Source organism: Salmo trutta, chromosome 13 (assembly GCF_901001165.1).
Source record: "Salmo trutta chromosome 13, fSalTru1.1, whole genome shotgun sequence".
NCBI lineage: Eukaryota > Metazoa > Chordata > Actinopteri > Salmoniformes > Salmonidae > Salmo > Salmo trutta.
This window is the reverse complement of record NC_042969.1, coordinates 25,047,708-25,071,718: the sequence shown is the minus strand read 5'-3', so window position 1 is coordinate 25,071,718 and position 24,011 is coordinate 25,047,708. Positions and strand designations below refer to the sequence as shown.

The 24,011-nt window shown below is 42.1% G+C and overlaps 3 protein-coding genes across 4 annotated transcripts; 1 reads left to right on the top strand and 2 right to left on the bottom strand.

The window, feature by feature from the left end:
• The first annotated feature begins 209 nt into the window (after positions 1 to 209).
• LOC115205478 (lateral signaling target protein 2 homolog) lies at positions 210 to 5,635 on the top strand. 2 transcript variants are annotated; one of them, XM_029771493.1, is made up of 10 exons: positions 210 to 324; positions 1,160 to 1,300; positions 1,569 to 1,706; positions 1,854 to 2,056; positions 2,147 to 2,236; positions 2,348 to 2,437; positions 2,557 to 2,658; positions 2,750 to 4,072; positions 4,294 to 4,421; positions 5,381 to 5,635. In XM_029771493.1, the coding sequence occupies exons 1-10, from the start codon at positions 289 to 291 to the stop codon at positions 5,524 to 5,526; spliced, it is 2,397 nt and encodes a 798-aa protein (XP_029627353.1). In that variant the 5' UTR covers positions 210 to 288; the 3' UTR covers positions 5,527 to 5,635. The 2 variants fall into 2 exon arrangements, with proteins under 2 accessions (XP_029627353.1, XP_029627354.1); XM_029771494.1 differs by lacking the exons at positions 4,294 to 4,421; positions 5,381 to 5,635 and having other exon boundaries at positions 2,772 to 2,942.
• Positions 5,636 to 6,761: 1,126 nt separating this feature from the next.
• On the bottom strand, positions 6,762 to 10,001 carry selenot2 (selenoprotein T, 2). The gene is made up of 6 exons (XM_029771495.1): positions 9,609 to 10,001; positions 8,861 to 8,971; positions 8,639 to 8,765; positions 8,488 to 8,575; positions 7,957 to 8,103; positions 6,762 to 7,827 (listed from the first exon to the last, which is right to left on the bottom strand). The coding sequence occupies exons 1-5, from the start codon at positions 9,824 to 9,826 to the stop codon at positions 7,982 to 7,984; spliced, it is 666 nt and encodes a 221-aa protein (XP_029627355.1). The 5' UTR covers positions 9,827 to 10,001; the 3' UTR covers positions 6,762 to 7,827; positions 7,957 to 7,981.
• Positions 10,002 to 16,212: 6,211 nt separating this feature from the next.
• Positions 16,213 to 24,004, bottom strand: rab33a (RAB33A, member RAS oncogene family). The gene is made up of 2 exons (XM_029771492.1): positions 23,641 to 24,004; positions 16,213 to 17,470 (listed from the first exon to the last, which is right to left on the bottom strand). The coding sequence occupies exons 1-2, from the start codon at positions 23,908 to 23,910 to the stop codon at positions 17,021 to 17,023; spliced, it is 720 nt and encodes a 239-aa protein (XP_029627352.1). The 5' UTR covers positions 23,911 to 24,004; the 3' UTR covers positions 16,213 to 17,020.
• Positions 24,005 to 24,011: the final 7 nt, after the last annotated feature.

Genomic DNA, 24,011 nt, shown 5'->3' with positions numbered 1-24,011 from the left:
AATTCAGTAACCAAACATTTCTTTACGTCATTCATGGTTACAGGTTCCTGTAAATCCATACATCAAGGTAGTCTGCGCCCCGCCCATAAATGTGCAGGTAAGGTCAGGTAAAAAGGGTGAGAACAGGTGTCTCCTTTGACAATCGTGTGGTTGAAGAAGGATATGCTAGCACTGCTGCACTAAAGTCATCTGGAACGGCTTTGACAGAAATCTTGGGATTATTGTTGATTTGAATATTAGTTTGGCTAGATTAAATTAAGGATATAGACAAGGTGAACATTTTCAACCATGAACAGAATTCGAAAGTGGTTTCACAAACCTAAGGTAAGAGTCTTTTTTTTATTTAACCAGGCAAGTCAGTTTAGAACAAATTCTTATTTACAATGACAGCCTACCGTGGAACAGTGGGTTGTCTGCCTTGTTCAGGGGCAGAACAACAGATTTTTACCTTCTCAGCTCAAGGATTCAATCCAGCAACCTTTTGGTTACTGGCCCAATGCTCTAACCACTAAGCTACCTGCCACCCATCACAATCTTTTGGCCCTATCAAATGTCTGCTACTATTTTTTGGAAGATTTTATTCAAATCTAATCATTCATAACCCTTTATTATTTGAGGTATTTTAAGAAAAAAATCTATTCTTGCATTTCCTAGCAGTTTCTTTGTCTTTTTTGTGAGAAACATGTTTCCCATTATATAAAAAAAATTGAGCAACAATAATCTTATAAACATTAGCATTACTATTCCATGTAGAATATCCTGTATTTGAGGCAGACATGCTAGCAGTATTTGCTTTTAAACTTCAAACCAGTGGGACGTCCACGTTTCCTCTGTAAACACGGACATATAAGCTGCTGCCCAGCTAATTACAGTAAGGGCTCCTTTGTTGGTGGCTGCTGTGGCTTTGTAATAGAGACACAGCTTATCACCTCGTTCAATAGCTCTGCTTCTTGGCTTTTTTCAGCTAGTCACAAGTCATACCCCAGGGGCACTGTTCTCTCTCATTTGTTGAGCTCCTTTTGTTTGTCCAAAGTGTAGAATCTTACAGAAAAAAAGATGTCGTGTTACTCCCTCCCCCCACAGTCCTTTTACCGTGAAAAATGTGATTAGTCTATTCAGTCTTTAATTTCTTAATGTTACACTATTTGTTTGCCTGAAGAAATCGGACCAACAATTGCTTGCCCAGTTCTACTGTGCTGATGAAGAGCTGAGGCAAGTGGCTGCCAAGCTCAACAGCCTGAATGGCAAGAACGAACCCCAACGCTGTGCCCTGCTGGTCAGCCAGTTCCGCTCCTGCCAGGTAAAGAAAGGCTGTGTCGCAAATGGAACCATATTCCCTATTTGGTGCACTACTTTTGACCAGAGCCCTAAAGGCCCTGGTCAAAAGTAGTGCACTACTAAGGGAATAGGGTGCCATTTTGGACACTGACAAGTGAATCATCATCACTTCCTCTTTTTGTAATGATAAAAGCATCAGTAGTGACCTTTAAGATAATGATTCACAAACTGTAAAATAGTATGTGCTATCTTCAATGGGATTTCGATTCCTCTTCTTGGATTTACAACAGGACAATGTGCTGAGCATCCTCAACCAGATCATGAATGAGTGTATCCCAGGCGAGAGAGCCAACCGAGACTTCTATGTCAAGTTCCCAGAGGAGATCCAACAAGAGAACCTGGAAGGCCAGCTGTGGTTTGGAGCTGAGGTACCTGCTAGCACAATCTTATCTTGACACTTCAGAAGTTCATGTCTCGGCGACACTATAATAGAACAATTGCTGGTCATAGTGATTTTAGCTATTATCTTTGAAAAGCTGACTATGTAGAATAACACATTTATGTTATCTCCCTAGTGTTTGGCTGCTGGCTCCATCATCATGAACCAGGAGGCTGAGAGCGAGGCAATGCGTCCCCTAGCAAAGGAACTGACTCGCTGCATAGATGAAGTACGGAGCATCGCCCGTGACCAGGCTCTTCGCAATCGGAACATCTATACAGAGCTACTGTGCCAGGCCTTGAGAAAATTTGACAACCTGTTTGCAGGTTTCGAGTTCAGGTGAGACGGTGAAAATGATATTTTACTCCCACAGGAAAAGTGGGTTTCATAACGTAACACACTCACTCTCCTTTTCCTTCTGTACCTCAGCTATGTTTCAGCCATGGTACCAGTCAAGTCCTTTAAACAGTATGACATCCAACAGGATGTCACTGTGCTGTTCTGTGAGACAGTGTCCAGGTGAGAATATATACATAGTTCTCACCTATACATGTTTCCTATCAGATAATTGTTTTATTAATCTACTAATAAATGTTACTAAGTCACTTTTTCCCTCATGGATTCTGTTAGGGCACTAAAACGGGGCTATATCACTCAAGACCTGATCGATGACTATGAGCCTGCACTCATGTTTACAATCCCAAGATTAGCTATAGTGTGGTGAGTGTTCTGAAAGAACTCTCCAATAAATACCTTTTCAATTGTCATTTTTATTGTACAGTATTTTAATAATCTACGTCACTACAAATTCTCAAACCAAATGCCATGTGTCTGTCTAGTGGTCTAATGGTGTTTCCTGATGGCCCCATGAAGCTGGATGGTGAGTTGGAGGACATGTCTGAGTTATTCAGGCCCTTCCACTCTTTACTGAAGAAAATCAGGTACAGTACCTCTATTTCAAAGCCTAGTTTTAACTATAGCATTAGTCTTGATGAGGTATTTCCAAAAATCAACATTTTGGTATATGAACAGGAATCTCCTGCGCACACTCAAGGAAGAAGAGCTTCATTCTTTGGAACGCAACCTCTGTGTCACTCATGAAGAGGGTTTGGCTGCCCGTCGCTGTTCTTTAGCCATACCACATTCAGCCATCACTCTGGCCCAGCAACTGGAGCATACCATGCATGGGAAGCAGGGGGAAAAGTCCCAGCCAAGTTTTTCTCCTCAGGCATATGTCGTGATGGAGGAGGACAAGGAGGACAACCCTTCCCTCCTGCAAGTTGAACCTGACTGTTTAGAGTGGGACCCAGAGGTTGAGCTGTCATCCTCCATGCAGGCTGACATCACGGAGATGGAGCTGCTCAGCATGATGTTCTACCAGGCGGGAGATGAGATGTCCAGCTTTCTGTCCCCAGCACCTAGCCAGACTTCGTCTCCTTACCCCCAGAGGAGGGGGGCTGCCAGCCTCACCCCCAGCCCCATGGCCTCCCCTCTCAGGCTCCGCAGGTCTGGGAGCAGAGTGTTGTCTGGTGGTTGGTCGTCTGGTGGGTCAAGTGTAGATAAAGAGGAGCGTGTCTTCTACATAGATGACTTGGACGGGACACAGAAGCAAGGCTATTCTCTTCCTAACTCCCCATATCTGAATATGAGGCGGAACATGTCTTGCCCTTCTTCACCGTGGACCAGCTTGTCCAGGAAGTGTGCAGAGGCAGCCCTCCAGCGCAGCAAGAACTGGCCCAGCAGTAGCAGGCTCTCGATCCCAGACCCTGGGGCTCTCTCTGTCCCCTCCATCTGCCTGAATGGGGAGAGGTTGAGCCAGAATGTGAGCCAGGATTTTTCAGACACGGCAGAGCTGATTGCACTGAGGATGAAGGGGATGAAACTCTCTGCAACTGTGATCAATCCCCCATCTCCCAACCTGTCTACCTGGACCGAGAAGGTGAAAGAGGAAAAAGATGACGATGAAGACGACGACGAAGAGGATTCACAGCTGCAGTCTCTGAATGAAGGGGCCACATACTGCCAGATCAGCCCCTGTATCTGCCTCCAGTGCCCCAGTCTGCATATATTCCTATCAGACCATGATACCTACGGCTGCCTGACTCCCCAAACCCAAGGTCCCCCCTTATCTGCTGTTAGAATCCCAGCTCTGAGCCCCAGGGAACAGGGGAAGGAGAGGAGCCATGTGCTGGGCCCACGATTCTCTTCACTACGGGCCAAAGGTCAACAGAGAGATGGTGTTCCAGCATCTGTTGCCTACCCCAGCCTGACCCAGTGGAGAACCAATGGAGATGGGAAGGCTGAACAGAGAGTGGTAGAGGCAGAGCCAGAGGAATACACCCTGTCTCAGTTCAGGTAAGTGCTAACCTCATACTTGCTCTAGTTTGAATGACGTAACCCAAGAGTTGATAAATTATACTACTATTACACTACTATAAACCACTAGATTATACTATTTTCTCTAGTGGCACTTTATAAATGACAGAATTTTTATAATACATGACAATAACAGTTTTAGCCTAGTTTTCAATGACTGAGCAGAACCTAATGTTCCCTATGTCCCTTACTTCTCTCAGCTATCAACCCAGCAGTAATAACACGGAGGGGATTGAGCATCCTGACATCCAGTTGGCCTGCCACAATATCCGATCCCGTTTCAATAGCAGCGGTGACCTCCTTCATCGTCTGTTTGTGTGCATCTCAGGTACAGTAGGTCCTCATTGGGCGGCAGCGTAGCCTAGTGGTTAGAGTGTTGGACTAGTAACCGAAAGGTTGCAAGATCGACTCCCCAAGCTGACAAGATACAAATCTGTCCTTCTGCCCCTGAACAAGGCAGTTAACCCACTGTTCCTAGGCTGTCATTGAAAATAAGAATTTGTTCTTAACTGACTTGCCTAGTTAAATAAAGTAAAAAATTTGCTAATTTTTGCCCCTTTAGATCGCCGTTATTAGCCACAAAATTGTAATTTTTCACAAAAAACCCAAGTTTGACAGGCCCACTACGCAAAAAAATTACGATGAGCTATTAGTGCTTTTTGAGGTCGGTTTGGTTTCGGTTCAATAATAAAAAAATGATCACGGTTTTCAATTTTGTTTTGATTATAATTTTTTTTTACAATAAATGCACTATGCATTATGTGGGTTGAACGCTGTAACAATACTGAATAAAACAATGAATAAAAGTCCCATGATGGTAGTGACTGTCCATTTATTAACCATCATTTATTCACATTACTTTACTTTAATAAAATATTTCAGTTGTTGTGTATATTACATTTATTTTATTTGATGACTTTATTATTTAATTCCAAGTCATCATCTCATCTTCATAGAGCTTCTACCTATGCTGTCTAACAACTCCCTACTACATCGCAGTTTGGGCTTGATCTGATTTATCTCTAGAGAAACTGCGCATCGGGCAGAAAAAAACAGAACGAAATGGCATTCAAATAATTTAACCGGAATTTCGGTTAATCACTCAGCACTACTAAAAATGGACCAGCCCATCTGTCAATTGCCCGAAATGCCAGATGGCCAGTCTGCCCCTGTATTATGTCATACAGTGTCTGGATATGCCTATCCCTCTGTTCGACATAGCTCTTACATCATAAGACTGAGGGGACAAGTGATCTTAGTCTCTGATAATGTATCAACTCTAACCAGGTGTTGCAGACCAGCTACAAAGCAACTACTCCAGTGACCTAAGAACCATATTGAAGACACTCTTCCAGATAATGACGACTAAGACAGTTCTTGCAGAAGAAGACAAGCAAAGGAAAGGTACTACAGTGCTTGGGCATATAATGTGACATAACCATGACATGAGAGATTCTACACTGCAAAAAGTTCACTCTAAGCACATATAAATATCTTATATTGAGTGATAACTCACTTTAAAAAAATCTTACCAAGCTAAATTATCTAAATGTTTTCTTATTTTAATCAATAAGGGCTTTTCTCTTATTTTAAGAAATTTTACCTTAATCATATTATTTGCAGTGTCGTACACAGGAGGTTGGTGGAACATAAATTGTGGACAGGCTCGTGGTAATGGCTGGATCGGAATAGGTGGAATGGTATCAAATACATCCAACAGATAGGTTCCATGTGTTTAATGTCATTCCATTTGCTCCGTTCCAGCCATTATTATGAGCTGTCCTCCCCTCAGCAGTCTTCTGTGCCATAGATGCATCCAAAATCTCTCAACTCCCAGTTCAATATGGTCTGTGTCTTGTCCCATGTCTCACCAGCATCCTTAGGCCTGAGTAACAAGGCTCTGGAGGACTGTGCCTTGTGTATGGAGTGGCTGTCTTCCTCCCCATCGATGGAGCAAGATGTCCAATGTGAAGGTGATGTCTTCTTTTGGTCTTGTCATTTTAACTGTCCCTATTATCATTTTCTAACCATACATCAACAACCTCAATCACATGCAGCGCTCCCAACCTGGGTTCCTGATGAGGCCTGTAGTGTCTGCACAGCATGTAATGCCCCCTTCACCTTAATACGCAAGAAGCACCACTGCAGGAGCTGTGGCAAGGTACCTGTAAATACCCAGACAAGGGTACCATATAATCAGCACTCAACAGTCTCACTTCCAGCCATACAAACATAGTCACACACTTACTAATGAACACAGATCTGTGAATGTGTGTGAATAATTTTGAAATGTATGTCGTCTCAGATCTTCTGTTCTCGCTGCTCTGCCCGCTCGGCGCCTCTACCGCGGTACGGCCAGGTCAAGGCCGTGAGGGTATGCACCCACTGCTACATGTTTCACGTCACGCCATTTTGCCCCTGGAACGGCAACTGACTCAACCCTGGCCCTTATTATTCTATCAATCCAACTGTTTAAGGTAGTTTACTAGCTTATCCATTAAATGGGCATTCACAATGTGGTACCTCTGTTCTGTGTGCCTTTTAGATGTGTAATAGTATCAAAATGTCATACAGAATGTTTCAACATGTGGAGGACCTTCAATTGTTTGTATTGAATATTTTATATTGAGTGTTTTTCTTTCTAAAACATCACAACAGGGCACTGACATGAGTGAAACCTTTCAGAATGTTTATTACTTTAAGACAAGACAGATATTTTATTCTGCTTCAATCCTGCTTCAATCCTTGAGTTGTAGCCACACCATCTGATTTCACACACATATACAAGAACAAGGGTGCTTTCTCACACTACTTAGGAGTGGTTGACAAAGTCAAACTGAGTGAGGGATCTTTAGATAACAATACCATTTCATTCTGCTAGCAGTGCTTTCTTTAACCATTCGTTTCACAAGTTCACGAAGATACAATATAACTGTTGTGTTGCACAATATCCACTACTTTGAATTGTTAGGCAGCTGGGCACATACAGCTTAACTTTCTTCCGTGCTACTTTTACATTGTCAGCAACCTGGTTGGACAATTCATTGTACTCAAAAAACACATCAAGCATCTCCACTAGAAGATCCATCAGACAGAATTACCATTAAAAATAACAATGAGCAATTAGCCCTCTTAGATTCATTTTCTTCCCCCAAAAACAACTATTTCAATCATGGATAACACCTCAAAGATAAGAGCTGTCATTTTTTTTAAAGCACATTCAAAGACTTCAAGCATTTCAAACCTTCAGCTCATACAGAACTGATTTTGTCAACTCAAGCAGGACAGAACAAGCCCTCCCCCCAGTGTCCCCAATGTAAAGGTTCAGACAGTCAAGGGAGACTTGACACAGAACGGCTGACTGAAAAAACAACCACCCCATTACAAAAGCCCTTGGTACAACAGCAAGTGCAAACCATTAGCTTTCTTTAACTAAACCACTTATAAGGACGACCCTGGAGGACACAAGACACATCACAGTAGCCTCTTAAAATAACATTTCAAATTTTCTCACCAAATATCTGTATTGTATATGACAGGATCTGATCATCCAAGCCAGCTAGTGGCGTGCTTATTTTTTGTTTAGATCGAGGACACAGGAGCGTTTTCCAGGGCAGAGGAAGTGTGGTCAGTGGCAGGGACATCTAGCCTGGCCTCACAGCAAGCTGTTTGCAGACCAAGCCTTCATTACACCACAATGCAGTCCCACTGACCTGAGAAACTGCTTCAGAGACCTGGGATGGAGAGAAACAGATCAGGCTGTTAACAAACACTTGCCCCAGAGTCCATGTCTAAGATAACACAAACAACAATAAGATACATCGACATGCTTCAGTCTGTGGATGGCAGATGTATTTCATTACCTACTAATCTTCTTAAACGTCAGCACTACGGAGATGGAAAGGAGATCTTGTCAACTTGATTCATCTTAATGTGATTATCAAGGATTTGGAAGATCTCCTGAATGTTGGGTACGTATCCTGACTGCAGCTTGGACCATATTGGTACATCTAAAAGGGAGTGTAGAAAAGATAGAAGACAAAGATGTTTACATATAATTTAACTGAATTTCATTATCACTGAATTAGTTGTGTACATCCATGTGTAACAGTGTAGGTTCCGTCCCTCTCTTCGCCCCAACCCGGGCTCGAACCAGGGACCCTTGCACACATCAACAACTGACACCCCACGAAGCATCGTTACCCATCGCGCCACAAAAGCCGCAGCCCTTGCAGCGCAAGGGGAAACCCTACTTCAAGTCTCAGAGAGAGTGACGTCACCGATTGAAATGCTATTAGCGCGCACCACCGCTAACTAACTAGCCATTTCACATCGGTTACACATGCAAGGATGTAAAGTGAAGACAGTGTTTTCAGTGACCCCATTCAACTCACCATTTAGTGTGATTTCAAATGCACCGGTGGACAAGAAGTGGGTCTCCAACATGTTACTGAGGAAGAATGTCATCAGGCACGAGAATATCTGGAAGACAAACAAGTATGTTTAGTCAAAATCTATTGAAGTTGAAACCGTAAAACCTCTCACCTTATTTTCTTGAGTCCACGTCCATGCTCTGGGAGTCTCCAGTCCAAGCATAGCGAAGGGATTTTGCCCACTGACAACCAGGGCAATGGCAAGAAGTTTGAAGTAGGAAAATAAATTTCCGAGATATCTGGTGGAGGGCAAAAACAGTGGTGATCAGAACACCAAATTCACTGACGAAATAAATATGTTGACTGGCTACATGGCAATGACGTGCCATCTTACTTGTTGATGGTTGTGGGAGGGTAATTTTCCCCTTCTATGCGGATGTCCGGGTACAACTGGCTGATAGACCGGGAGTACTCCTGGAACACCTTGCTATACCCTCAGGAGATGCTGTAACACAGAAACTGGTTAGAAATGAGTGTATTTGACATTAATTTGGTACCTTTGACGTTATATTTTGGGGCTCCCGAGTGGTGCAGCGGTCTATGGCATTGCATCTCAGTGCTTGAGGCGTCACTACATACAACCTGGTTCGATTCCAGGCTGTATCACAACCGGCCGTGTTTGGGAGGCCCGGGGCAGTGCACAATTGGCCCAGGTTTGGCCGGTGTAGGCCGTCATTGTAAATACGAATTTGTTCTTAACTGACTTGCCTAGTTAAATTAAGGTTACATTAAACAAATAAAAATAGCTGGATATTGTGCCACCAAATTCTAGACTACCAGCCTGCATATAGTTAGCTACTTCAGGTAATATGCCTGTTCTTTTCATTCTATATACAGCCAAAAAAGGCTGTATATAACTAGGAGGATTAGCGAGCTAGCTCAGCTAAGTACTTGCGAACTAGCTCAGCTAAGAACTTACTAGCTAGCTAACGTTAGTAACTAGCATCAAACAATGTCCCCAAACGATCAAATGGCTAGTTAGCATAAGCTAGTTAGCATTGACTAGCTAACTGCGTCTGCTATCTAACGTTAGCTAGACAAATAGCTACATAACAACTGTAGAGAAAAACCGATAATCTTACCAAAACTGGAATTTCAGCACTGGCCCAGTGTAGAGGGTCTGCTTGCTGAGCCTCTGCGGGTCAGCATCCCGCAAACGGTCAGCCCCCATATTCAGGCTGTCAGAGGCCTGCGCTGGGTGTTGAGTCATCATGGACCTCCCGACGTAAATGTCTTTTACAGTGACAATTGTGAACAGCAGAAGCGCCGTCAAGATACCCGTTTGGCTATATTCTGCCATTTGAAACGGGGTTTAGGGGACCAACGCCCCGCTTCACAGCCAAGTCTATCTACTGGCAACCTACCGTACACCTGACGGTTTTCTTCAGACCCGTTTCCACTGGCAAGCGGCTACAAACTGGCTAGCCCAGTATTAGCAGCAGCTTCATCCTCTTCCTGTAATCTGTGCACCACATCTCTGAAATGCTGCCCCCTGCCGGAGTGGATGCAGCAATATTTGCATGAATACGTTATATTGTATCTGTAATTATACGGATACACTCTGTACAGTGCCTTCAGAAAGTATTATTAATGCCCCTTGATTTATTCCAAATATTGTTGTGAATTCAACATGGATTAAATCGTATTTGTTTCTCAATCCATTCACACACAATACCCCATAATGACTAAGTGAAAACATGTTTTTAGAAAAGTTAGCAAATATATTGAAAATGAAATACAAAAATATATAATTTACATAAGTACTCACACCCCTGATGTTAGAATCACTTATGGCAGCGATTACAACTGTGAGTCTTTCTGGGTAAGTCTCTAAGAGTTTTGTACACCTGGATTGTACAATATTTGCCCATTATTATTTTCAAAATTCTTCAAGCTCTGTCAAATTGGTTGTTGATCATTGCGGGACAACAATTTTCAAGTCTTGCCATAGATTTTCGAGCAGATTTAAGTTAAAACTGTAACTCGGCCACTGAGGAACATTCACTGTCTTCTTGGTAAGAAAGATCCAGCGTAGATTTGGCCTTGTGTTTTAGGTTATTGTCCTGCTGAAAGGTGAATTCATCTCCCAGTGTCTGTTGGAAAGCAGACTGAAGCAGGTTTTCCTGAAAAACTCCCCAGTCCTTAACGATTCCAAGCATATCCATAAAATGATGCAGCCACCACTATGCTTGAAAATATGGAGAGTGGTACTCAGTAATGTGTTGTATTGGATTTGCCCCAAACATAACACGTTATATTCAGGACAAGAAATGAATTGCTTTGCCCAAAAAAATTCTGTATTACTTTAGCGCCTTAGTGCCTTGTTGCAAACAGGATGCATGTTTTGGAATATTTTTATTCTGTACAGGCTTCCTTCTTGTCACACTGTCAATTAGGTTAGTATAGTGGAGTAACTACAATGTTGTTGATCCATCCTCAGTTTTTTTCAATCCCACCCATTTCACTCTGTAACTGTTTTAAAGTCACCATTGGCCTCATTGTTAAATCCCTGAGCAGTGTCCTTCCTCTCCGGCAAACGGAGTTAGGAAGGACACCTGTATCTTTGTAGTGACTGGGTGTGTTGATACACCATCCAAAGTGTAATTAATAACTTCACCATGCTCAAAGGGATATTCAATGTCTGCTTTTTTATTTGTACCATCTAGGTGCCCTTCTATGTGAGGCATTGGAAAACCTCACTGGTCTTTGTGGATGCATCTGTATTTAAAATTCACTGCTCAACTGAGGGACCTTACAGATAATTGTATGTGTGGGGTACAGAAATGAGGTAATCATTCAAAAATGATGTTAAACCCTAGTATTGCACACAGAGTGAGTCCATGCAACTTATTATGTGATTTGTTACGCACATTTTTACTCCTGAACTTGTTTAGGCTTGCCATAACAAAGGGGTTGAATACTTATTGACTCAACCTATTTAAGCTTTTCAATTTTAATTCATTTGTAAAAAATGTACTTTGTCATTATGGGGTATTGTGTTTAGGCCAGTGACAAACAAATCTGAATTTAATTCATTTTAAATTCAGGCTGTAACACAACAGAAGGTGGAAAAAGTCAAGGGGTGTGAATACTTTCTGAAGGCACTGTAGCTTTGTATGCAGCTATCATCACTGATGATGTTGGGGAGGTACTTTTGGAAGGTGCTGTATCTCAGTATGTAGCTATCATCATTGATGAAGTTGACAAGATACTTTCGGAAGGTGCTGTAGCTCTGTATGCAGCTATCATCATTGATGATGGGTGGGGTTATATCTTGCCTGTTTGGCCCTGTCCGGGGGTATCATCGGACAGTGTCTCCTGACCCCTCTTGTCTCAGCCTCCAGTATTTATGCTGCAATAGTTTATGTTGGGGGGCTAGGGTCAGTCTGTTATATCTGGAGTATTTCTCCTGTCTTATCCGGTGTCCTGTGTGAATTTAAGTATGCTCCCTCTAATTCTCTCTCTTTTTCTCTCTTTCTCTTTCTCTTTCTCCTCTCTCTCTTTCTCTCTCTCTTTCTCTCGGAGGACCAAAGCCCCAGGACCATGCCTCAGGACTACCTGGCCTGATGACTCCTTGCTGTCCCCAGTCCACCTGGTCGTGCTGCTGCTCCAGTTTCAACTGTTCTGCCTGCGACTATGGAACCCTGACCTGTTCACCGGACGTATTGGACTCTCTCTCTACCGTACCTGCTGTCTCTAACTCTGAATGATCGGCTATGAAAAGCCAACCGACATTTACTTCAGAGGTCCTGACCTGTTGCACCCTCTACAACCACGGTGACTGGCCACCTCTCAGAGCCTGGTTCCTCTCTAGGTTTCTTCCTAGGTTCTGGCCTTTCTAGGGAGTTTTTCCTAGCCACCGTGCTTCTACATCTGCATTGCTTGCTGTTTGTGGTTTTAGGCTGGGTTTCTGTACAGCACTTTGTGACATTGGCTGACGTAAAAAGGGCTTTATAAATACATTTGATTGATTGATGATGTTGGGGAGATACTTTCGGAAGGTGCTGTAGCTCTGTATGCAGCTATCATCATTGATGTTGGGGAGATACTTTCGGAAGGCGCTGTAGCTCTGTATGCAGCTATCATCATTAATAATGTTGGGGAGATACTTTCGGAAGGTGCTGTAGCTCTGTATGCAGCTATCATCATTAATAATGTTGGGGAGATACTTTCGGAAGGCGCTGTAGCTCTGTATGCAGCTATCATCATTGATGATGTTGGGAGATACTTTCAAACAAACAGTAAGTAGGAAAATTGATTGCATAAAGTTAATTCTTACTGAAGGTTTCACATAATATCAAATCAAATCTTATTTGTCACATGCGCCGAATACAACAGTTGTACCGTGAAGTGCTTACTTACGAGCCCTTTCCAAACATTTGCAGAGTTAAAAGTAAGAACATTTGCACAAAAAAAGAAGGAAATAGTAACACAATAAAATAACAATAACGAGGCTATATACAAGGATTACCGGTACTGGGTCTATTTGCAGGGGTACGAGGTAGTGATGAATCGAGGGGTGATTGAGGTAATATGTACAGTTGAAGTCGAAAGTTTACATACACTTAGGTTGGAGTCATTAAAACTTGTTTTTCAACCACTCCACAAATTTCTTGTTAACAAACTATAGTTTTGGCAAGTCGGTTAGGACATCTACTTTGTGCATGACACAAGTAATTTTTCCAACAATTGTTTACAGACAAATTATTTCACTTATAATTCACTGTATCACAATTCCAGTGGGTCAGAAGTTTACATACACTAAGTTGACTGTGCCTTTAAACAATTTATAAAATTCCAGAAAATGATGTCAAGGCTTTAGAAGCTTCTGATAGGCTAATTGACATCATTTGAATCAATTGGAGGTGTACCTGTGGATGTATTTCAATGCCTAACTTCAAACTCAGTGCCTCTTTGCTTGACATCATGGGAAAATCAAAAGAAACCAGCCAAGACTTTTTTTTTAGACCTCCACAAGTCTGGTTCATCCTTGGGAGCAATTTCCAAACGCCTGACGGTGCCACGTTCATCTGTACAAACAATAGTACGCAAGTATAAACACCATGGGACCACACAGCCGTCATACCGCTCAGGAAGGAGATGCGTTCTGTCTCCTAGAGATGAACGTACTTTGGTGCGAAAAGTGCAAATCAATCCCAGAACAACAGCAAAGGACCTTGTGAAGATGCTGGAGGAAACAGGTGCAAAAGTATCTATATCCACAGTAAAACGAGTCCTATATTGACATAACCTGAAAGGCCGCTCAGCAAGGAAGAAGCCACTGCTCCAAAACTGCCATAAAAAAGCCAGACTACGGTTTGCAACTGCACATGGGGACAAAGATTGTACTTTTTGGAGAAATGTCCTTCATTTAGTCATTTATGTCATTTAGCAGACGCACTTATCCAGAGCGACTTACAGTAGTGAATGCATACAATTTCATAAATTTTTTTTTTCTGTGCTGGCCCCCCGTGGGAATCAAACCCACAACCCTGGTGTTGCAAACACCATGCTCTACCAACTGAGCTACAGGGAGCTATGGTCTGATGAAACAAAAATAGAACTGTTTGGCCATAATGACCATCGTTATGTTTGGAGGAAAAGGGGGAGGCTTGCAAGCCGAAGAACACCATCCCAACTGTGAAGCATGTTGGTGGCAGCATCATGTTGTGGGTGTGCTTTGCTGCAGGAGGGACTGGTGCACTTCACAAAATAGATGGCATCATGAGGGAGAAAAATTACGTGGATATATTGAAGCAACATCTCAAGACATCAGTCAGGAAGTTAAAGCTTGGTCGAAAATGGGTCTTCAAATGGACAATGACCCCAAGCATACTTCCAAAGTTGTGGCAAAATGGCTTAAGGACAACAAAGTCAAGGTATTGGAGTGGCCATTACAAAGCCCTGACCTCAATCCTATAGAAAATCTGTGGGCAGAACTGAAAAAGTGTGTGCGAGCAAGGAGGCCTACAAACCTGACTCAGTTACACCAGCTCTGTCAGGAGGAATGGGCCAAAATGTACCCGACTTATTGTGGGAAGCTTGTGGAAGGCTACCCAAAACGTTTGACCCAAGTTAAGCCATTTAAAGGCAATGCTACCAAATACTAATTGAGTGTATGTAAACTTCTGACCCACTGGGAATGTGATGAAAGAAATAAAAGCTGAAATAAATCATTCTCTCTACTATTATTCTGACATTTCACATTCTTAAAATAAAGTGGTGATCCTAACTGTCCTCAGACAGGGAATTTTTACTAGGATTAAATGTCAGGAATTGTGAAAAACTGAGTTTAAATGTATTTGGCTAAGGTGTATGTAAACATCTGACTTCAACTGTACATGTAGGTTGGGGTAAAAGTGACTAGGCAATCAGGATAGATAATAAACAGTAGCAGCAGCATATGTGAAGAGTGTGAAAGAGTGTGAGAGTGTGTGTAAGTGTGTGTGTGTGTGTGTGGCGTCAATATGAATGCATGTGTGTGCGTATTTTGTGTGTGTGAGCGTATTCAGTGTGTGTATGTGTGTACTGGAGTGTCAGTGTAGTGAGTGTGTGGGTAGAGTCCAGTGAGTGTGCAAGAGAGTCAGTTAAAAAATATTCTGGGTAGCCATTTGATTAATTGTTCAGCAGTCTTATGGCTTGAGGGTAGAAGCCGATCAGAAGCCTTTTGGACCTAGACTTGGCGCTCCGGTATTGCTTGCCGTGCGGTAGCAGAGAGAACAGTCTATGACTTGGGTGGCTAGAGTCATATACAATCTTTAGGGCCTTCCTCTGACACCGCTTGGTATAGAGGTCCTGGATGGCAGGGAGCTCGGCCCAGTGATGTACTTGGCTGTATGCACTACCATTTGTAGCGCCTTGGACTCGGATGCCAAGCAGTTACCATACCAAGTGGTGATGCAGCCAGTCAAGATGCTCTCAATGGTGCAGATGTAGAACATTTTGAGGGTCCGAGTGTCCATGGCAAATATTTTCAGTCTCCTGAGGGGGAAGAGGCATTGTCGTGCCCTCTTCATGACTGTGTTGGTGTGTTTGGACCATGACAGGTCTTTAGTGATGTGGACACAGAGGAACTTGAACCTCTCAACTCGCTCCACTTCAGCCCCGTCAATGTGAATGGGGGCGTGCTCGGCCCTCCATTTCCTGTAGTCCACGATCAGCTCCTTTATCTTGCTGATGTTGAGGGAGAGGTTGTTGTCATGTCACCACACTGCCAGGTCTCTGACCTCCTCCCTGTAGGCTGTTTCATCGTCGTCGGTGATCAGGCCTACCGCTGTTGTGTTGTCAGCAAACTTAATGGTGTTGGAGTCGTGCGCGACCACACAGTCGTGGGTGAACAGACTACAGGAGGGGACTAATATGGAGGACTAAGATACTTAAAATAGGCTTAGTGTCTCACTGTCTTATGAACAGATCCAATAAATATCCCAAAAGATCCAATAAACAATTTAGATATTATGAAGTGTGTAAAATTTGACTCTTCAGCTAAGTAACATGAAATGTTATTTTCATGAAAGTCAGACTGCGACTACCAATTTCTGCAACATCTAGTGAAGATTCTTTGCACTACATTTTTTTAATAACCTTGAAAATTGTGTCAAGTGAAAGATCCTCACCTCAAAACGCTCTTTTTAGTAGTATGTGCTTTGTGATTACCAGCTTCAAAATGCAATAAAGGACACATGATATTTGTTGAATATTTAATTTTGAGGCAAAGACAGGAAACGGTCACAAATTGCATGTTTTGATGACGATCAAAAATATGATGATGATCAATGGAGAGAAAACAGAAAGCAGAAATAGCAGACCTGAACCCAGAGAAACCCCTGGTGGGGCGGGGGGAGGGTATTGGGCTAACCAGCATCGTTGCCTCCCCATCCTCTGCATTATGGTTATGACAATTCAATGTGAAGGATTATTAGTGGATATGTCTTAAAATATAGTTAAAAAACACAAACAATATACTCAACAAATGTAAAACGATTGCAGCACATATACAGTACATCAGTGTGAAGCCCAAATAGTCTTTATGAAAGTCCCTTTGTGAGATTGTGACAATCATGTTACACACAAGTATATTGCATGAAACAATAATACTGACAGCAAACATTTACAGACATGATAATACCGACAGCAGACATGTACATACATGATAATACTGACAGCAGACATGTACAACTCAAATACAAAATAAATAAACATACTTTACAAACACCACTGGATGACCTCTCTTGCCTTAAGGCCATTATTACAGAATGTGATAATGATAACATATCAAAGAAAGAGAGTAAAACAAGAGAGGGGCAGACAGACAGACAGCAAAACAGTATTATAATTGTTAAGAAGAAAAATTGAAATAACTGCAGGCACATTCTTTCAAGAAATGTTAACATTAGAACAGTATCTTCGCCTTACGTTGTTTATGTTAAATTGTTCAATTCAAGTCACAGCAGTATTAAAAGGAGATGAGGAATCATTGCAGAGTGGAGGAGCCTCAACAATGGCAGTTACTCTTGTTAACATCTGTCTCTTGTGAAAGCCTAACCCTTCCATCCTCCCTCTCAACATCCCTGTACAGCAGGGACTTCTGGGCTTTCAGCCGACATGCCAGGCACATGAAAATGGAGTCCACATTTTGGCTCTCCTTGGGGTCCTTCGCCGAGGTCTCAAACAGCAGCATGTTGTGGGCGTCTGCAAACTTGAGGGCAGTGTTGGAGGGTACTTGGATATGACTAACCAGGTCACACTTGTTACCCACCAGTACCCGAGGCACAGTGGGTGAGACACGGTGCCCGTTGCACTCCTGGATCCACGTCTTCAGGTTCTGGAATGAGGCCATCTTGGTGACGTCGTAAACGAAAACGACAGCGTGCACATTGCGGTAGTAGTGTTCTACCATGCTCTTCCTGAAGCGCTCCTGTCCTGCAGTGTCCCACACCTGAACCTGTTGAGGAGTGATAACACATCCAGTGGTCAGAGAGGAATCGTGTGTATTGGTCAGAGAGAAATGGGAAAACATCTCTAGATAATGCATCACAGTAAACACGCACACCTTTGGCTGACGTATCGAATTGCATAGGGAATATGTCGTTTGGAGAGTGTTTGCACATTGGGAAGACGTCGCCAAGACATCAGGATATAATGTTGACGCCTGGCCAACATATAAAAGATGTAGAACTGTAGAATTTAGAATGTAGGTATTCTACACACATCTGAAAGACATCTTGCCAATGTGCAAACAACGTCTAAACATCATCTTCCTGATGTATCCTGTATATATCGTGCCTACTTTGAACAGACATTTGTGTGTTATCTGGGATTATGAGGGTTGAGACATAATCAGAATAAATACTAGACTGGAAAATACTAACTAGGAAAATGCGCATTATGTTTGGAGGACCATTGTGTTATGTTTGGAGGACCATTGCATTATGTTTGAAGGACCATTGCGTTATGTTTGGAGGACCATTGCATTAAGTTTGGAGGACAATTGCGTTATGTTTGGAGGACCATTGCATTAAGTTTGGAGGACCATTGCGTTATGTTTGGAGGACCATTGCGTTATGTTTGGAGGACCATTGTGTTATGTTTGGAGGACCATTGCATTAAGTTTGGAGGACCATTGCGTTATGTTTGGAGGACCATTGCGTTAAGTTTGGAGGACCATTGCGTTATGTTTGGAGGACCATTGCGTTAAGTTTGGAGGACCATTGCGTTATGTTTGGAGGACCATTGCGTTATGTTTGGAGGACCATTGCATTATTGTTACGTTCCCCAGTTTCAGCGTTGTTGTGGGTTCGTATGTGTCTGTATGTGTGTTTCAGGATGGCTTTCTGGATTCCAAGCAGCTGATTGGTCGGCCACATTGCAGATTGGAGCTCTGACCCTGCCCTCTCATCAGGGGATACAGCTGTCTGCAATTACCGACTCCTTCTGCAGCTTTAAAAGCCAGTGTTCCTTTGTTAGGAGGGAGAGCTTCTTTGTATGTGCTGTGTTGGTTGTTGGTCTGGTAAATTTGTTGTAAAGTATTTTGTACCCAGTCCTGCAGAGGTATGTGTTTGCTATAGTACCTAGTGTTTTTGGTTTATTCAAATTGTTCACAGAGTTTGGTGAATTATTCTGTTTCATTTGTTCCCGGGAAGGCACCTTGGGAGTGTTTAGGCAAGAGGCCTGTGGGCATACATATACCTGTAGTATGTACTCTGTCTATGCACACTAGGTAAGACCTGGGCGGACCACCCCCTGTATTTTGGTTACCGCGCCAGGTGGCGTTAAGAGTAGGTAAGTAGTGGGTAGGCAGGTAAGGTAGGAGAGGGGACTCTAACTTTTACTTTCTTTGCTTTGGTTCCATCCAGCCCCCTTTTTGCCACTTTACCATTTGAAGAGAATAAATTCCCTGTAAACTGTAATATTCTCTGCCTTTGTCATCCTTACCCGCACCTACAATCGCATACCTTTTTCCCTCCACGGGGAGTTGAGTGTAGCAGGGTGTTACGTACACCTCTTGGAGGGAACGCAACAATTATGTTTGGAGGACCATTGCGTTATGCGGCCCGTGGGCATGAACCATCCCCAAAAGGGCAGACAATTAGAATAATTCCACATTGATGCTTTTATCATAAGAGATCAAACCCACTGGTCAGTCATTTCAACATGGACAACTGGGTAATATCTGGTTGATGTTGACAGATGAAATTACAACCTACATTCACTATCAAAGACAGACAAAAGTTCGTTGAATTCCCAATGTGTTATCACTATGCTTTCAACCATCTAAAAGCACATCCAAATTACAATGGAACAAAGTCAGATTTTTGGTTTAGTTGTCATCTAAATGTTTTAACACTGGGGTTCAACCATAAAGCAAAGTTGAAATAGGAATACAATGACTGACATTTTGCTTATTTATATAACTTCATGTGTCATCACTGCCCTTCATCTAATAGCACAGCCACATGACCTGTACTGCTGTTGAGATTACATTAAAAGTATGTACCCTATGTATAGTATAAGTAGCACGCGTTCCAGCAGGTATATCTCACTGGTCACCCCCAAAGCCAATTCCTCATTTGGCTGCCTCTCCTTCCAGTTCTCTGCTGCCAATGACTGGAACAAATTACAAAAATCTCTGAAACTGGAAACACTTATCTCCCTCACTAGCTTTAAGCACCAGCTGTCAGAGCAGCTCACAGATCACTGCACCTGTACATAGCCCATCTATAAATAGCCCAAACAACTACCTCTTCCCCTACTGTATTTATTTATTTTGCTCCTTTGCACCCCAGTATTTCTACTTTGCACACTCACCTACAGTCAAATCTACCATTCCAGTGTTTTAATTGCAATATTGTATTTACTTTGCCACCATGGCCTATTTATTGCCTTTACCTCCCTTATCTCACCTCCTTTGCTTACATTGTATATAGACTTATTTTTCTATTGTATTATTGACTGTTTTACTCCATGTGTAACTCTGTTATGTGTCGAACTGCTTTGCTTTATCTTGGCCAGGTTGTAAATGAGAACTTGTTCTCAACTTGCCTACCTGGTTAAATAAAGGTGAAAAAAAGTGATCAATGCTGTTTGAGATGCTTTATTATAGCAGCTGTGAAGATCTCCACAGACCTGCGACCTTTGCCTGCTATCTTGAACATGAACACTTTCTATGATTATATAAGAGGACATTATAGTTACAGTACCCTCAATGTGGTCACAGAGGTGTTACTCTTTAGGCCATTAACTGTATAATAAAATAGATTTTGAATTGTGTTCTGTTGACCAGGCAACCAAATATCAACATTTAAAGGAGATCTACTGCTTGGGTAGTTCCATCTGAGCCACTGACTTAATCCTCTTCTTTAATTTTTAGTTTTGGTTGAGTTGGAGACGTGAATCCAACATATCATTTTTTTTACTCTATTGCAAAAGTGATATTGAATTGTGTTTTGTCAACAAAACCAAATAAACATTTAAACAAGATATACCTACTGGCTTCAGTTCCAGTTTGTGGTATGATTGTGAAACAGAGATTGTCTGGTGAGTGGCAGAATGAGTCAGAAATGTTGTTGTAGCTTATCTGTGAATTTCTGCTTGAGATAAATGTTGTCGCTTAGTTGTGAATGTCTGCTTGAGAGAAATGCCACCCTCCAGAGTGTTGTTCTCTCCCTATCCCAGTCTGTTGTCCCCACATGCTTCAAGATGTCCACCATTGTTCCTGTACCCAAGAAAGCAAAGGTAACTGAACTAAATGACTATCGCCCCGCAGCACTCACTTCTGTCATCATGAAGTGCTTTGAGAGACACGTCAAGGATCATATCACCTCTACCTTACCTGACACCCTAGACCCACTTCAATTTGCTTACTACCCCAACATATCCACAGATGATGCAATCGCCGTTACACTGCCGTATCCCATCTAGACAAGAGGAATACCTATGTAAGAATGCTGTTCATTGACTACAACAACAACCCCGCCCTGTGCAACTGGGTCCTAGACTTTCTGACGGGCCTCCCCCAGGTGGTGAAGGTAGGAAACAACATCTCCACTTCGCTGATCCTCAACTCTGGGGCCCCACAAGGATGCGTGCTCATTTCCCTCGTGTACTCCCTGTTCACCCATGACTGCGTGGCCACGCACTCCTCCAACTCAAGTTTACAGATGACATAACAGTAGTAGGCCCGATTACCAACAATGACGAGACAGCCTACAGGGAGGAGGTGAGGCCAAAAAGATCATCAAGGACAACAACCACCCGAGGCACTGCCTGTTTACCCCGCTATCATCCAGAAGGCGAGGTCAGTACAGGTGTATCAAAGCTGGAACTAAGAGACTGAAAAACAGCTTCTATCTCAAAGGCCATCAGACTGCTAAATAGCCATCACTAGCACAGAGGCTGCTACCCAATACATAGACTTGAAATCACTGGCCACTTTAATAATGGAACACCAGTCACTTTAATAATGTTGATATATTTTGCATTACTCATCTCATATGTATACTGTAATCTGTCCTATTCTACTGTATCTTAGTCTATGATTTGATTTAGTCCTATTGTTTAACTTCAATTTTTGATTGAGACGGAGATGAGAAAACCAACATATTAATTACTAACCTGTAGATTAAATTTGAAATCAACCAGAGCTTGAAACCCTAGGCCTATTGTATTGTTTATTTTTAGTTGAATTCTGGGTTGAATTGTAACAATAGACGTTGATGACTTTACAAATGCTATATAGGCCTAAACAGTATCATGAATGATATTGATTCATCAAGTATGGTTACTGTTAAACCTACTATTTGAAATGACTTTGATAGCAACAGTGAATCTATTTAATTTTTCAGTGGAGGATTCTCCCAATAGCACATCGCTAAGAGTCTGTGACAAATACGAAAGCTGAGCACGGCTGGCCTTGTTTAAAACTGTGGATGCCCAGCCAATGGTTTTTTTTAATCTCATAGTTGATATTGAAGAAATTGAAGATTTGCCTATGTTTAAAATTGATTCCCATCATGACATAATCCTGGGGTTGAAATTTCCCCTTCAAAACAACAGTTTAAGTTGATATGTTGATGAATTTTTGCAAATCCAGTGTGTTTTAAACAGATTCCATGTCACAATATGTTGGCAAATTACATTGAAACAACGCTGATTCAACCAGTTTGTGCCCTGTGGGGAAGGCACTATATTTTGAAGACTGTATTACTGCATGTCTTCCATTTCTGAATAAAATAAATAAAAGAACTGATACTTGGAACAAAGATGCTCTATTGCTTATGTTTTCATACTGAGGAAAGCTTTTTATTTTGAGGGTGAATCTCAATGAGAAGTCATGATGAAGAGATAATATTGTAAAAACATCACAATATCTATCTTTGTCACTGTCTGTTGCTAGATACACTGGGATTAGGTCATCATGTTTGGGGCGGGGGCATTCAGAGGTTGTACTACACTGACATTTTGTGTTTTTATATACACTGAACAAAAGTATAAACGCTACATGTAAAGTGTTGGTACCATGTTTCATTTTTCATGAGCTGAAATAAAAATATCCCAGACATTTTCCATATGCAGAAAAATGCGTATTTCTCTCAAATTCTGTGCACAAATTTGTTTACATCCCTGTTAGTGAGCGTTTCTCCTTTGCCAAGAGAATCCATCCACATGACAGGTGTGGCATATCAATAAGCTAATTAAACAGCATGATCATTACACAGGTGCACCTTGTGCTGGGGACAATATAAGGTCACTCTAAAATGTGCAGTTTTGTCACAACACAATGCCACAAATGTCTCAAGTTTTGAGGGAGCGTGCAATTGGCATGCTGACTGCAGGAATGTCCACCTGAGCTGTTGCCAGAGAATTTAATGTTCATTTCTCTAACATAAGCCGCCTCTAACATAATTTTAGAAAATTTGGCAGTATGTCCAACAGGTCTCACAACCGCAGACCACGTGTATGGAGTCAATGTGGGCTAGCAGTTTGCTGATGTCAACAATGTGAACAGAGTGCCCCATGGTGGAGGTGGGGTTATGGTTTAGGCTGGCCTAAACTACGGACAACAAACACAATTGCATGTTATCGATGGTAATGTGAATGCACAAAATCCGTGACGAGATCCTGAGGCCCATTGTGAGGCCCTTTTTTAAAGGTGATCAACAGATGCATATCTGTATTCCCAGTCATGTGAAATCCATAGATTAGAGCCTAATTTATTTATTTAAATTGACTGATTTTCTCATGAACTGTAACTCAATGAAATATTTTAAATTGTTGTATGTTGTGTTATATTTTTGTTCAGTATAGTTACTAGGCCTTAGTGGCACATGCAGAGAAAACGGTTGGGGGGATATGATGGTGATCTGAAATTAAACGGTAAATTCCGTAATTTTAAAACCATGCCAACATTGCTGAATGATCTATTAATTAAAAGAAAGATTCAACCTAACAGGCCATTAAATATAAATTGATGGACTCAGGAGAGAAATAATTCTCTACTCGGTTTATTGACATGTCATGCATAGATTTATAACGGTTAAAGCCGAACACATAAATGGTCAATTGACCCAAATAAAAATGGCAGTGTCCCGACCAGATGCTAAATTAGCCTATTACCTTGATTTTTTCGCCCTCTATTTCCACTGCTTTCTCTCTGAAATCAACACCGATTGTCGCCTCCGTCTTGTCGGGAAAGCTTCCCCCAGTGAAGCGGAAGGTTAAGCAGGTCTTCCCTACATTTGAATCCCCGATTACAATTATTTTAAATATTCGAGTCTGAACACTTGAATCTAAGGACGTGCTGAGATCCACAGATGATGTGAAATTTGTATTTCTTGAGTTTCTCGAACCGGTACCTCCCTCATTTTCAAAAGATTCATTTGCCATTACGCTAAAATGATGTACACAGTTGTGCACTGGTCTCGCGGATGGGGGAAGGTGAGGCAGTCAGGCACGGCAACAACAGCGACCCACTCCCTCACAAGCAG

What these genes read in the sequence shown, in the direction of transcription:
- LOC115205478 (XM_029771493.1), top strand. Translation starts at nt 289, where the DNA reads ATGAACAGAATTCGAAAGTGGTTTCACAAACCTAAG. An exon ending in TTTGCAGGTTTCGAGTTCAG is followed by an intron (nt 2,057 to 2,146) that starts GTGAGACGGTGA and finishes TCTGTACCTCAG; the next exon opens with CTATGTTTCAGCCATGGTAC. An exon ending in CCAAGATTAGCTATAGTGTG is followed by an intron (nt 2,438 to 2,556) that starts GTGAGTGTTCTG and finishes GTGTCTGTCTAG; the next exon opens with TGGTCTAATGGTGTTTCCTG.
- rab33a (XM_029771492.1), bottom strand. Translation starts at nt 23,910, where the DNA reads ATGGCAAATGAATCTTTTGAAAATGAGGGAGGTACCGGTTCGAGAAAC. An exon ending in TAGAGGGCGAAAAAATCAAG is followed by an intron (nt 17,471 to 23,640) that starts GTAATAGGCTAA and finishes ACTCCTCAACAG; the next exon opens with GTTCAGGTGTGGGACACTGC.